At 47.5% G+C, this 14,025-nt stretch overlaps 3 protein-coding genes across 3 annotated transcripts; 2 read left to right on the forward strand and 1 right to left on the reverse strand.

The window, feature by feature from the left end:
• The first annotated feature begins 333 nt into the window (after positions 1-333).
• Positions 334-2,742, forward strand: F4807DRAFT_364440 (PLP-dependent transferase). Its single transcript, XM_047995608.1, has 3 exons — positions 334-885; positions 1,009-1,177; positions 1,236-2,742. Exons 1-3 carry the CDS (start codon positions 598-600, stop codon positions 2,306-2,308), a joined length of 1,530 nt encoding a protein of 509 aa, XP_047856770.1. The 5' UTR covers positions 334-597; the 3' UTR covers positions 2,309-2,742.
• Positions 2,743-4,080: 1,338 nt separating this feature from the next.
• On the reverse strand, positions 4,081-5,838 carry F4807DRAFT_457750 (tubulin nucleotide-binding domain-like protein; the record flags this gene model as incomplete). The annotated part of the gene is made up of 3 exons (XM_048001086.1): positions 4,081-4,354; positions 4,424-5,070; positions 5,125-5,838. 3 exons carry the CDS (start codon positions 5,836-5,838, stop codon positions 4,081-4,083), a joined length of 1,635 nt encoding a protein of 544 aa, XP_047856771.1.
• A 218-nt stretch (positions 5,839-6,056) lies between these two features.
• F4807DRAFT_415325 (uncharacterized protein) lies at positions 6,057-7,401 on the forward strand. Its single transcript, XM_047997031.1, has 2 exons — positions 6,057-6,354; positions 6,435-7,401. Exons 1-2 carry the CDS (start codon positions 6,192-6,194, stop codon positions 6,890-6,892), a joined length of 621 nt encoding a protein of 206 aa, XP_047856772.1. The 5' UTR covers positions 6,057-6,191; the 3' UTR covers positions 6,893-7,401.
• The last annotated feature ends 6,624 nt before the right edge of the window (positions 7,402-14,025 follow it).

Below are 14,025 nucleotides of genomic sequence, written 5' to 3' on the forward strand. Positions count from 1 at the left end.
GCGACGGTGAATAGTTTGCAATATATCATTGGCCTTGGGAGTTCCTGCGATCCTGACTGGTCGTATTAGCTGAAAATCCTCGACTCCTCTTCATCTGCAATAACTGGTTAATCCCTGCCGTTAGATCTCGGTCAGTTATATACACTCTGATATCCATTGTCTAGGGTATCCGTATCTTTGACAGAAGCATGAAGGTCACGATCTGCTGGTTGTTCACGTTCTAATTTGCCTCCGCCATGTTGTATAATAGGGGGTTAGTAATTCAGGTGGCCGCTCTGCACTACACCCACTGATCCCATGCGTCGTTCCGTCATCCCGCTTAGTGTACCGAGTAGGTCCGGTTATACTTCATCAACTGCATGATGGCATCCCCTTATGATTGGATATCCTCGGACTAGTGGCGGCACAGTCTGTAGTGCTACTTGGATGTCGTTCTAGCATCCGAGAACGAGTTCGGCCTCTAGTCGATCCTAACATATGTATATAGGGCCCGGTCGAAACCGAAGCCGTCTTCTGGTCAAAGGAAAACAACAAAGGCGATCTACTTCCCTACAACTCGAGCCAGTCATCCAATTTTAACCCTAACACCAGAATTCTATGATCACAATGTTAGTAGAATCATCTAGAGGAAACCAAGATAGCTATCCGGAAAAGGAAATGAATTCATCATGGTCTGCCATAGAAATCGACGCCATGAAACCGACTCATGACCACGACCTCGACCACGACCGTGACTCTATGTCAAGCACTTTACTAACTTCAACCATATCGGAAGATGATAATGCTCTTTCTAGCCGAAACCTCGTCGTCGGAGGCCAGGGTAACTACCTATCTCTAGCCGACGGACGTGAAATACTAGACGGTTGCGGAGGAGCAGCTGTAGCAGTAAGCAAAATAGTTCCCTACTTTTTCTCCAAGAAACCCTAGTCTATAGACATTCCACGTCACTTCTTGTAATACCTAAAATGCACGCTGAAATGGATAACATGCTAATGTCGAATCTTGCAGTGTCTTGGACACGGAGTCAAGGAGGTCTCTGACGCGATCATCGCTCAAGTTTCCACCATCTCGTATGTCCCGTGGGGCTTCTTCGATAGCCAGAGTCGACGAGATCTAAATACATGGATATCGCAAAGTTCTGGCGGCCACTTCGCCAAGGCATGGATCACATCGTCCGGTATGTTGCATTCCCAGTCCTTCATTATGCGGAACCTTCGAGCTCAACTTATCCCAAGGTTCTGAGGCCATGGAAGGTTCAATTAAACTTGCTCGCGAATACTTTGTATGGAAAGGGGAGCCCCAGCGTATCAATTATATCGCTAGGAAGGAATCATACCATGGCATCACCTTGGGTGTGCTGTCTGTAGGAGGTCACTTCAGCAGAAGAAGCCCCTTTCAACCGCTCTTGCTGCCCAACGTCTATCGCATACCGGCTTGTAACCCCTACCGCCAACGGCTTCCGGGAGAGACTGACGATGAGTTCGTTTCTCGGAAGGCCGAAGAGCTAGAGCAAGCTTTCGTCCAAGCTGGACCAGATTCAGTTGTAGCTTTCATCGCAGAACCGGTCGTCGGGGCAGCCGCTGGTTGTATGCCTTCTGTGCCCGGCTACTTTCAGGCTATGAAAGCTGTATGCGATAAATATGGAGCTCTACTCATATTGGACGAGGTCATGTGTGGTATGGGAAGGACAGGAACCCTCCACGCCTGGGAGCAGGAGGGTGTCATGCCAGATATTCAGGCAACTGGGAAGGGCCTCGGTGGAGGTTTCCAGCCTGCTTCTGCTATACTAGCCAGCCAGAAGATCGTGCGGGAAATGGAAGCAAAGAACGCAGCCTTCACACATGGGCACACATATATGAACCATCCCGTGGTCTGTGCGACGGCCCTGAAGATACAGCAGATCATTGAGCGTGATAACCTCCTAGAAAACGTCCAAGTCCAGGGCCGTTGTCTTGAGGAGTTACTCCGGACCAAGCTACAAGATCACCCAAACGTCGGCGACATTCGGGGTCGCGGCTTGTTCTGGGGCGTTGAGCTCGTTAAGGACAAGGATACCAAAAAGCCGTTTGATCCAAAACTACAGATCGCGCACCGCGTTCACCAAACGGCTCTAAGCGCCCCCCACAACTTGGCGGTATACTATGGCCAGGGCTGTGCCGGCGAAGGCAGAGGTGATCATATCATGATCATGCCCGCTTACAACGTCACCAGAGATGTTGTAGAGATGATCGTCGACAGATTCGTTGCTGTGATGGATGACGTCTTTGGAAACTTTGAGGATGAACTAGGTGTTGAACTGAAGAATTAGGGAATGGATAATAGTGTTGTCGGCGCTAGTCGTTTCTCGCTCATTCCTTGTATACGCTATAACTTTGACGACGACACCATAATACAAAACGTATATGCCCAACAGAGAGCTTGGATTCTCGTCTATTTGTTAACATCAACAGTGGTTTTAGCTAAACAGCTAGAAAAGGAAATAGTGAAATGCCATTCAAGAAGCATCGATATATCAAGGTTTATTCCTCACTCGTCCCCTGGTACCCCTTTTTAGACGCTTTTCGCCATCTACCTCAACCTCAAGACTTATTAAAGCCAAAATCTTATTCTCGTAGGTAGAAAGTGAAAGGTCTCCGAAGCCATACTGTATTTCATGTTTGAATACTAAAATTAGGGCACTCCGGAGACATGTATCCGCACATAACACCGGCTTTCAACCTATTCGCTTGGGGAGTGTATGGGGCCGGCTATTAACGAACGATTGCTCGGCGAAAAAGAATGCAAGGCTCTCTGCGGGAGCAACCGACATTTCATTTCAGTCTTGGATACCTAGGTATTCAGACAGGCTAGATACATCTCGGCGGTTCAAAACTGATAGCTTTATCCTGACCCTTTCACATCATATATCATATATACACACATCCGCCTCTCCAGAACATTCTTCCGACGATACCTAGTATCACAACACCGACCGCTGTCTTGATTCTTAGATAACAAGAAGGCAAGCGATAGAAGTAGCATACCCCACACCCCCGTGCCCTCCTTCTCAGCTCATGTCTGAGCACGCCGGTAATCATCGGTCTCAATTTCCCGCTCCGGACACCGAAGCCGGTTTCGAGTCCCCTTGGCCGACGGCATATTCATCAGCGTAGCATGCCACGGTAGGCTCTCAGCGCTGCGGACGCCGCGGGGGCACAGATGCGCGAACTGTATCCTCTTCTGTCGCTTACACGTTACATGTTACACCGCATCTGCTAGTATCGTCACCTTGTGGGCCCAACACGCAGCCGTATCGTGTCTGGTGACCAGAGATTTTGACGGTGCCTGATCATCTGGATGGGAGCACAGTATTCCGGTCTTGCTATAGCACAATGTGACACAGAGACTAGCAATAGTAGTGGTAGGAATACTAGCGAGGTCGGAAAGAATAACAACGATCGGGCCGTGCCACCCATTCGCCAATTCGTTCTCGGTCCGGATTTAGCGCGGCATAGATGAGCTATCTAAAAGGCGCGCTAGACAGGGATATCGATGTCGTTTTCAGCTGCTGAAGAATGTGACGTTAGGCTATGTAGGGGTAGTTAGGATTCGGACGACCTATTCAGGAAACTAGGTCATTTGTACCCGAAACCGGTGTAAATGGATGGTTATATTGCTGCCCTGTACCTAAGTCATATTGGACCATAACCGGGGATTTTCAGCGGCGTAGAGAGGCATAATAGACCTATACCTATACCTAGAACCAATGCCGGAGATCTCTGTAAAAGGGATGGATTATCCCTTAGGACGGGGTAGCATGTTACTGTATAACATGATGGTTCGACGTCGATGGTGGTCTACTGACGCAGGATTCTGAAGATATTCTATGACTCAGTCCTTCACTAATGAAGAAGAAGGAAACCCGAGGCTGCTAAGCGAGCATCTTTGCAGGAGGATCCCATACTACCACTCCTGGGGAGATATGCCTCTCAAATGTAGAAAGTCTCTACTCTCTAGAGTTTAGTTGCTTTGCACGATGATTATAGCCTTGTCAAGATGCTTTAGTGCAATAAGTCCGGCATTTATTCAAGGGCCGACTTTTCATTCGTCATCATAATCTTCATCGCTGTCGCTAGACCAGCCTTCTTTATAGCTATCGGCAATCTCAGCAAGTTCGTTGCCTATCGCCTCGCGATCTTCTAGGCCGATGGAGCGGATGACGGTATTACGTATAGCCTTAACTTTATCCGTGACTGTCGAGTCTGTGGATAAGGCCGTTTTGATGGATATGTTCTCCCTTACAGGATGGCCATAACTATCCCGGAATATCTTTGGATAGCTGTCGATTAGGGGGAAAGCCACCCGTGATCGATAACTACACTTTCAGTCAGCCCCGAGCATAATGATGACAAAAAGATGCCTGTTCTCATTGGATAGCACTTACTTGTGGAACTTTGGACGGCGTTGCATTCCGAATTGCTCCCTCAGTTCTCGATCATTATCATCATTGGCTCGATTAAGGTTCTGCAATCCTCTGTCACCTATAACCTGGCTGAAAATGTGACGTTTTCTGCGTCTCCTCCCACTAGTATCGAGGTTAAGGTCTTGAGGGGATGATAAATCGATTTCCAAAGTCGCAGCCCCCTTTTGAGAACCAGATTCAGACTCGTTGTCGAGATTTATCCCGTTCTCATATAGGTCGCGTACATTTTCGCCCCGTCCGTTCAAGCCATTTGTCTCCCCATTAGTGCCGTTTGTACCGTTAGCTCCGTTCTGATGAGACATGGGAGCCTCGAAAATACTCATTTCCAAATTCGCAATAGTCTGCTTCCCAAATACATTCAAGAGGTCTGTAATGTTACCGAGGTTGCTTGAATAAGCCCTGTCAGATGTCCTTAGCCGTGTATAAAGGGTTACACTCTCCAAAGCCGCAGCAAATAGGGCAGATACGTGCCAGGGCGAGGAAGAATCGAGCTGCACGGTTGATGGCAGGGGTCGCTCTGGCAACGCAAGAGGGATGACTAATGAAGCTTGCGAATTGAGTTCTGAGAGAGTCCGAGCCTTGTTAACGAGCTTTAATAGTCTCTTCTCCTATTTCATTATAAGTAATGAACGCCAATAATAAATTATGATGGGAATATATACCCGCGGCAATCCTCTAGATGGCTCCTGCGCTCCAAAAACCCAAATAGGGGTTTTGCCATATTCATCTCTCAGCCTCTCCATATATTTAGTCGTAAACCCACCCCAGGCATCGTCAATGCCAGTCATGATCTGGAGACCTTGCATTTGATCCGCCTCTTCGACGAAAGGGCGTAGATCTCGGTCTAGGAGGTCATGTTCCTTGTCTAGCGATGCAAAGAGTTCTTCTCCCATGTGCCACTTCTCAAAAGGCATGACAGTCGAGTTGAGCTCATACTCGCTAAGTTGGATAATGGACTTCGGGTGATAGAAAACACGGTTGAAGTCAGACCAATACCTGACTGAGCTTGTGGTGAGTTCCGTAGGTGCCTGGCCAGTATCGAGACTCTCTTGGTATGCGCTTGCCTCTATGGGCTGCTGTCGCTGTATTACGGTTTGGCCAGACCATAAGCTGCTAGAAGACGGATCGCCATCTATTTCATATAAAGAATTTAGCTTCCTTAATGTACCAAAACCTCCCTTCAAGTCATAGATGACAGTTCTAGGCATGAAGGTCTCGGTCCCATCGGACCCAATGCCGGGCCTAAAATGAACATCATGGTCGATGGCCGACTCCTCATCAGCACCATATGTAAAGTAAGATTCCTGAGTATTCCAGAAATGGTTCGCGAGGTAATTACTTTGCTGGCCGAGCTGTAAAGTAATAATTTCACGCATTGCTGCGAACTATTACCTAGGTATGGTATAAGCTGGGCGATGTTGGAAGAGGGAAGTTATGCCCCAGGTAGGCATTGGGAATCACGTTATGCAATAGCGATGTATAAAAAAGCATAATATGACGAAATGCCACCTGCTGCCAAGTGCCAAGGAATATCATTGAGGTCCTCTTTTAAGGCCGTTATCGATAAAGCTTCTTCTTAACGCCATAGACCTCGGGACAACTTTAAACTTTTGGAACTGTCCAACAAACATTCTCCATTCGATAAACAAACTTCCCTATTGTATATTCTCAAGACTTATTGTAAATACCTCAATAATAGCTTTTTTCTTTCCAGTAATCCCAAATCGAAATGTCTACTCACTCACAAGAATTGGATACTCCCAAGACACCTCCCGCCAAGGAGGTGATACGCCCTCCTCAAGTCGGTGCCAAAGCGCCTGTACATCCCAACCTCGCCCTCCCAACCGACAAGCCCACCATCATCGTCTTCTTGCGCCACTGCGGCTGTCCATGTAAATAACCCACGCACCCCTCGCCCTCCTCCATCTCCAAACATAAAGACGTCCCTTCTTATCTACTAACCCTTCGGCAGTCGCAGAAAAGACCTTCAAGAACCTGACCTCGCTCTCGACGCAGTACCCGGAGGTCCACTTCGTGGCGGTGTCGCACTCGTCGCCCGAGGCGACGGAGCGGTGGGTCGTGCACGTGGGCGGCAACTGGGAGGTCAACGTCGTCGTCGACTACGAGCGCGAGCTGTACGGGCAGTGGGGGTTGCCTATCTCCAACACCTGGCACGTCTTCTCCCCCGTCACGCTCTACAACACGATTAAGTTGGCCCGCGACGAGCACATCTGGAACCGCCCGACTGAGAGCGGCAGCCGCTGGCAGACCGGCGGCGCCTTCGCGATCGACCAGGAAGGGGTCGTGAGGTGGGCTAGGGTCGCCGCGTCCGCCGACGACGTGCCCGATCTCGAGGCCGCGCTCAAGGGCCTCGGCGTCAAGGTCAAGCCTAAGCCGCCACCGGAGCCGAGGACGGATGGGTTCTTGTGAGCCCCGTGTTTTTCTCGTGGGAGGCGTATTACAGGCATTCGAGCGATTTGTTGGCGTATATGGATACTTTGAATTTGAAAATTTCTTTTTACTAGTCTACATTGGTTATACCCGATCAACGGTGCTATGAGATGAGTTTTACGACTAATGACGGCTGAGGTACTGTTCTACTCATTTTGGTGTCATGGAATGAGTAATGAAGATGTCTTGGTCGATGCCTGGTCCTTCACCGACATGTTCTACGAAGCAGTTCCTTTGATTCAACCCTCCAAGCCAACTCTAACAGACCTATCTCTTTAGAACTAGACTTACGTTTATGCATAACCCAAGTGTTACAATTGACAAAAACCTCATAGCTTTAGGAAACTGTTTTCTAGTGGGTGGCAAACTTGAGAGGTCGTTTACGAGCACTATCCAACATGAAAATCTAACTTATCGAACGGTTAAAGTTATGATGGATGTCAAATCTACATGAACCCTGAAGTAATAGTAACCTAAACTCTCTACATATTCGAGTAGTCCTAAGTTCCTTAACGGCATGTATCAACCTCGCCTTGTAGCATCTAACAAATATGAGGAATTGTTGGACGGTGTTGTTGAACTGAACACCGACCCAATTGTTGTTCTACAAAATCTGTTCTACCATACCGTCCCTCACACAGACTCTACTTTGGTGGTGACGATTATAGAGCTAGGATAGGCTGAAATAAGGTTTAAACATCTCAGCTTAAGTTTATCTTTATGTCAATACGTAAGCATGCCGCGTGGGATGAACGAGCGACTTATCTAAAGTTGAACGGCTACTTATTAACTCTTTCCCGTCTTACTTTGCTAACGCTCGGAATCCGCAAGGCGTTATAGTCGCCTCTACCTCGCCTATCTAAAGGTTGTCGTTGTAGTTGTGGATGTAGAGAATGTATGATAAGCACCTAATTGTTAATTAGAAACGTGTCTTAGTATCGTCGAATATCAATCATGGATTGGTTATGTTAAGCAAAATGTGATATGTTCAATTACCACAATATACCAGAGGCCTACCGCCCCTTACAACACCCAATGCCTCAAGTCACGGTTAGAATTGTACTGTGACTTGATATTTGACTTTCAATGAATAATATGGGGGGTTTTTTTTCGTAGGTCACGCATTCAAAGGGATTAAGATGAGACTGAGCGTTTCCTGCCTTCCCCCCTTTTCTTCTGTATTCTTTCTACTTGTTTGGATTCTTGCGCTTTGCTTTATGGCTATACCATCAAGCATATGCTGCTAGAGGGACATTCGGTTAGGAACATTACAGAATGTCATCAGATTCTAGAACATTAGGACGCTCTATTTCCAGCACGTGGCCGTGGCATAGAGACGTCGTCGAGTCTAATCATAGACTTTACAAGTAGCTTTCCATCATGCTAGCCCAGGTAGTCACCAACTATGACCCATTTACAACAATTTCGCCGCCAGCCCTTCACCATTAGCATTGTCAGTTAAAGTCATAGCAACTCTCACAGTCAACGCAATTACGAGAATTCAAGTTGTCGTTGTCAGTTATCAAGCGTGGGAGTTGGGGCTATCTACTAAATCACGATCAGCACCCCATTAAGAAGGCCATTAAGCGAAATGGAACTAATTAGAGCATAACACTAATCTCATGATAAATGGCGATGTTCTATCGTCCCAATGAGACTAAATTAGATGAGAGTTCGAATGATAACATCATAGACCATATCATGGCAACCTTGGATGAATACAATCACTCACCAGAGCACTCGAGCCTTCAGATCATTTGACGATGAAATATAATACACAGCAGTAGCAGTCCGTGTAACTCAAAGTCTCCTTAGAAGAAACTCATATTGCTTAATGCCAGATCAGATCATCCCCAGGATTCCAGCAGTACCTATGACGTTACTCCCAGCCCTAGCCTATATGTCAATAACTACTTGTCATAATGCTATGGTCACTTATCACAATCTATACCCACAGAATTTGTCCGGATAGTTACACAAGCGTAATAGGTGCCAGGATATGATAATAATTCAGCTTTGTTTCAAGATCGAGTAATTGCGTATGCCTAGCACACCTACCAGGTAGTCAAGCCACCGAGGCTGGTGAACCTGTCCCATCCCGTCGTGTCGTCTAGCATTGTCTGGTGTTTCATATACCTCATGAATAGACGAACCCGTCTCTCATATCAGATGATAACACGAAGCTCGTGGGCTTCGATGGGATTCTCGATTTCAGGTCATTCGAAATACGTTTTTCCAGTTTCCAGCATCCGATCTAGGAAACTTGGTCTTTGAAGGCCAGACCTACGTAGGTATTTCGAGATTTGCCTGATAGTCCTTCGGGTATTCCGCCCAGCCTAGACCCCCAACAGATCCCGAAATAGCATCTGAGGCATAGAGTATTCGCATATACGGGGGTCTGGTGACACCTAATTAAGTGGTCTGAGCTTACTACGGTAGGATTCGATATGGACCGTTCCTGCATTGAGCATCAAGTAGCAATGCGGCGGGGCAGCTCGTGCTCACGGCCCGGGAGGCACTCGTGATCTACGAAGAGACCGCTTCGAGCTTGTATGTCGTAGAGCCCTGGCCCTCGTCGAGAATGCTTTTGGACCCTCGAAAATTATGCCGCGGTCGACTGCCAAGTAGAGCGTTCAGGGAAATCGAGCGAAAAAGGTCAAGGAGCCCCCCCGGCCGTTTCAGAAGACGATCTCTTTCCCCCGTCAGCGGGGCCGGTTAGCTTCCGGCTAGTCCTCTTGGTGACTGGCTCCTAGATCGATCTGGCTTGGAGGGGCGACTCAGATTCCTGTCGATAGGTAGTAAATAAAATTGTGGCTTGAAATCGTCGGTAAACATAAATAGCTAGTCTTACCGAACCTAATTTATGACCTAAAAGCCGATGCAATGATACTCATGACATTTATGACATCTAGTGAGTTCAGTATTATAGCTGGTGACTATTAGGTAGCTCAATGCGCGTGGGTCACAATCCTACAGGGTACGAATTGAATTGAATAATCGGTATCGTGTACTAGATACGATGGGAATTATCCGTCGGCGGGATGGGATTGTATCGAGGGGGCTTGCGTCGGCGCCTCAAGGTAACCAGCGCCAGAACTGCACAACTGGCCCTCTAAAAGGCTGAAACAGAAGGCATTTGGTTGCTAGCGTTTCAGAATTTAACCCATGGTAGGGCAACGCAAAGTCAAAGCTTCAAAAGACCCACGAGGGATGGTAGGGTAGCTTAATAGCGTCGTAGCGAGGCGGGGACTCGTAATTCAGAACTTTCTGATTGAGGTTAACATTGCAGGGCTGGTAACGATTGTGGAAGGTGTAAAATGTCCGAAAGGATGAAACAGGCCGATCTCTGGGGAGCCAAGAGCCTACCCAGTCCTGTTAGTTGAAGTCATCACGACCTCGAAGGAAAGAAATACCGAGATATGAAACAAAGACAAACAGAACGCCAAAATAGTAGTCGTCGTCATTGAGTTGCTCGCCCGAGGCAAGCTTCATGAGCTTGTGACACACCCGTACACTCACACACGCGCACAGAGATAGATTAGTCGTATCCACAGTCTGATAGCGATAGAGGCTCGAGAGTTCAAGGTAACAACCTCAATGCTGCCAACGGTCGTGATCATGAGATTAGAAATCATTGCAACTCCGCAGTTTCCTATGCCACTATGCACGTTGCCGCCAGCATAACAACTGGACTCCGAATGTGTTGTCGGATAGGCTAGGCCAACGACAGTAGCGTACGCACGCGCCCAAAGTTCTCGCAACCTGTGGAGACCCGCACAGGCGGGATAATACCGTAGTGGTGGATAGTTGATAGTAGGACGGCATGATAAACCTAGGCCATATTCATCACATTTCGTAATTCTATATCCTTTCTGGAAGAACTTGTGACGAGCTATGCCGGTTTCATGTACCTGGCTAAAGGAAGCGGAGGGGGCACCCGCGGAAAATCGACCTGAGAGTTGATGATGTCCGTGATGTCGGTTTCAGAGTTCTGGTGGGCTGGTCTAAGAGGGCTGACCGCCTACCGAAAACTGAACGTGCAAGGTTCCGGGTGGCTAGGGTGGTGAAGATTGACAGCTTTGAAGGTTGTGGTTCGCCCCGATTCTGTCGAGTGTAGGGACCAAGAAGGGACCAAGTGACCTAGGGACCCCAGGGACCTTATTTTTGCTCGGTGCTTTGCCTGCCGCATGTTTATGCGGAATCCAGGCACACCAATGAGATAATCTATCATCCGTCACCTTCTCCGATTCGGCGGAAGATTAAACACGACGGTCGAGTATAACCCACACTCCACCTTTGAAATGTTTCAATCACATTCGTGACCTCGAGTCCATCATGTTTCAGAGTTGCCATTGTGGCTCTCATCATAGTAAGTGCCGTGCGGCTGCTTCTTGATCACATCCTCGATATTGACATCGCAGCATTGCTGATGCTTGGATTGTCGCGGGCAGCGCGAGGTCATCCGATGGCTCGATCCCGGGGGCCTAGCCACCGCTTGGTTGAAAATATATGCTGTGCCGAATTGGTTAAATTAATGACTATCAATAGCCAATTCCTACCTATGAAAAGTTGTTAACGAAATGGTGGCTTACGAGTTAGGGTTGAGAAGCGACAGTTGGAGGCTACCTACACCCGCATACTAATCTGATCTTATGTAAGCTTTCACTATGTAGAGGCATAGGCAGACAGGCAGGGCACTGGGCTCCGGAAACATCTAGACGGTAAGAACTCCTCATTAAGCTTTGGTCATTTCCTGCCCATGCTACTTCCTGTATTCCTGGTAAATGAACGCCTGGGCAGGAACTTAGCGGGTACGTACTAAGTTTGCGGCGCTTGCCGCTTTCCACAAAGTCCATAGAGCGGTAACTTTGCGACGGCCCACGGCATAATCCTTTTTGGGCGACTGGACATTTGACTTGCATATTTTTTGCACTTGCGACCCAATCGATTTGTGTCGACTCCATTAATCTGACGTGCTCTCATTGTTTTTTTTTTCAATCTACCTACTTTTACTTTTTTTCTCCGAGGCGGGCACTAAGAATAAACTTGGTGAGATCAATTTAAAGAGAGAGCCGCTAGCATGTATTATGCAAGAGCCGTCGTGCGATCTATTCGCTGACCCCCTTTCCCCTCCTCTTCCACTTTCAAAATGTCACCCACACTGATCTCCAGCGGATATAGTGCCAAGAATTCGGTCAACACGAGATCTATGGTCCAGAGACAATGACAAGTTCTATTTCTGTCCTGGCCGCGACCACACGGCAACGGGTAGGTTGGTAAAGAATCTGAAGCAGCCAATGAGAAGGCTGAAGAGCTATGCTCACGCCCCCAACCCTGCGAGCGATACGCAAGTCTTCAATCAGCTCTTCAGCCATGTCATTGGTCCACGCCACCATGTAGGTGGCTAGTAGAAAGACCACACCGATGTAGGAACAAGCCTAACGGGGTTTGAAACATAGCATCTGAGGAGCGAATCTAGATTGAAGATACCAATCTATGTTTTAGATCGCTATAGACGCCCACATGAATTGGTTCCCCGGGATTGCTGAAGAATGCGGTACGAAGTAGGTTTACTTTTTTATTCTTTAAGCATAATGCTAACTTCGTGATACTAACGGGCACAGCAGTCATTGGTACTACCAGCCGCCATAGCTCAGCAATGGTACAACTAGCAAAGCAGCGAAGCAGGCCAAATACGGAGACCAGGGTCGGCACTAGACTTATGTTTTGCTATCTGCACTACTAAATTAATACTATACTAGTAGCGCTGTACGAATACTCTTAAGAGGTGATATCTCCGAGAGACGTCGTTACTAAAAAGGATTATCTCGCGTGAGAAGTGCCTAATGTAGTAAGCTTTCGTTTGTTTCAACGTTTACCGATCGATAAGCTTTATGTGTCTGAGCTCTGTAGCTTGCTAGCTTGCTTGTTCAGCGTATTCCTAAAATCCCACCGTTGCGTTGCAGCTTGCGGTGAAATTGCGGAGGAGGTTTGCAGTTTGCGGCGATGTCACCCGGGAGCTTCAACTTGCAGATACGCTAGCTCACCTGCGAGATACGAACACTCGGTGCTGCTTTTTTGTTTACTGTTTAGATTCACGTGTAGGTATACCTATTGCCTGGTTCGCTTCAGCGGTTGCGATCCTCGCCTCCTACGCTAGCTTGCGCCAGCCACGGGAAACTTACATGTGTGAAGACTTAACATGGCGATACTGTATTAGATCGATGCTAAGTTGCCACGACGGCAAGTTCTAGCATCGCAAGGGTCTTTGGGTCGATTGGGAAAGGAGTGGATGTGACTGCATATGTCGTCATGGGGCTGACCTGAACTCCTAATAGACGATTCGACTTTGCTCGGTGTGATTGTTTTCGAGTTTCGAATTATGCTAACCACGTTCATCAAACCAATCCTGCCTGCCGCTTTCCAGCCGTTTCCTATACTTTGTCATTTGATTGAACAAACATTTTAGCAGGAGCAAAGCCCGAAGTTTAGACGCATTTCCGTTCCATATCTACGCCGACTTCTCGTTGGAAGGCTGGTGAAGGATTGGACGACAAGTTGGGATTACACCTTGCCCTTCATATTTGGATATTAACGTTTGTCTTGGAAGGGAGACACTATTAAACTAGAGCCATACGAAAGTTATGATTGTCGAAAGGAAATAAAAACTTGGTAATATCGACTACCTATAGCGGCGGGATATTATAGCCTTTCCCTCTTCAAGGATTCTCAGCTATACCAGAAACGTTGAGCCGGGGAATCTTCCCACGGAACATGGCAGCATAGGAGCCGGTAGACGCAACCCGTCAAACAATCGAAAAATTCTACCGATACAACGGGTTCATAAACAGGCTTGCCTGGCACAGATTGTAACATCTTTGATATAATACCGACATAAATAAAAAAGACAGGATACTCCCCGACGAACTTACATAGTTGAGTTTAACCATCCAAATTCCATGACTATCTTTTTTATTGACGTTATCGATCTTGTGTGTATACGATGCTATGCATAAATGCGGAGGAATATGGTTCCCTGTAGCATTGTTAAAATCCATCCCGTTTCTTATTCTCGCCTCCTATGTGGTCGTTGAATGATAGGTTGCTGGTTG

Source organism: Annulohypoxylon truncatum, assembly GCF_022578515.1.
Source record: "Annulohypoxylon truncatum strain CBS 140777 unplaced genomic scaffold F4807scaffold_7, whole genome shotgun sequence".
Classification (NCBI taxonomy): Eukaryota; Fungi; Ascomycota; class Sordariomycetes; order Xylariales; family Hypoxylaceae; genus Annulohypoxylon; species Annulohypoxylon truncatum.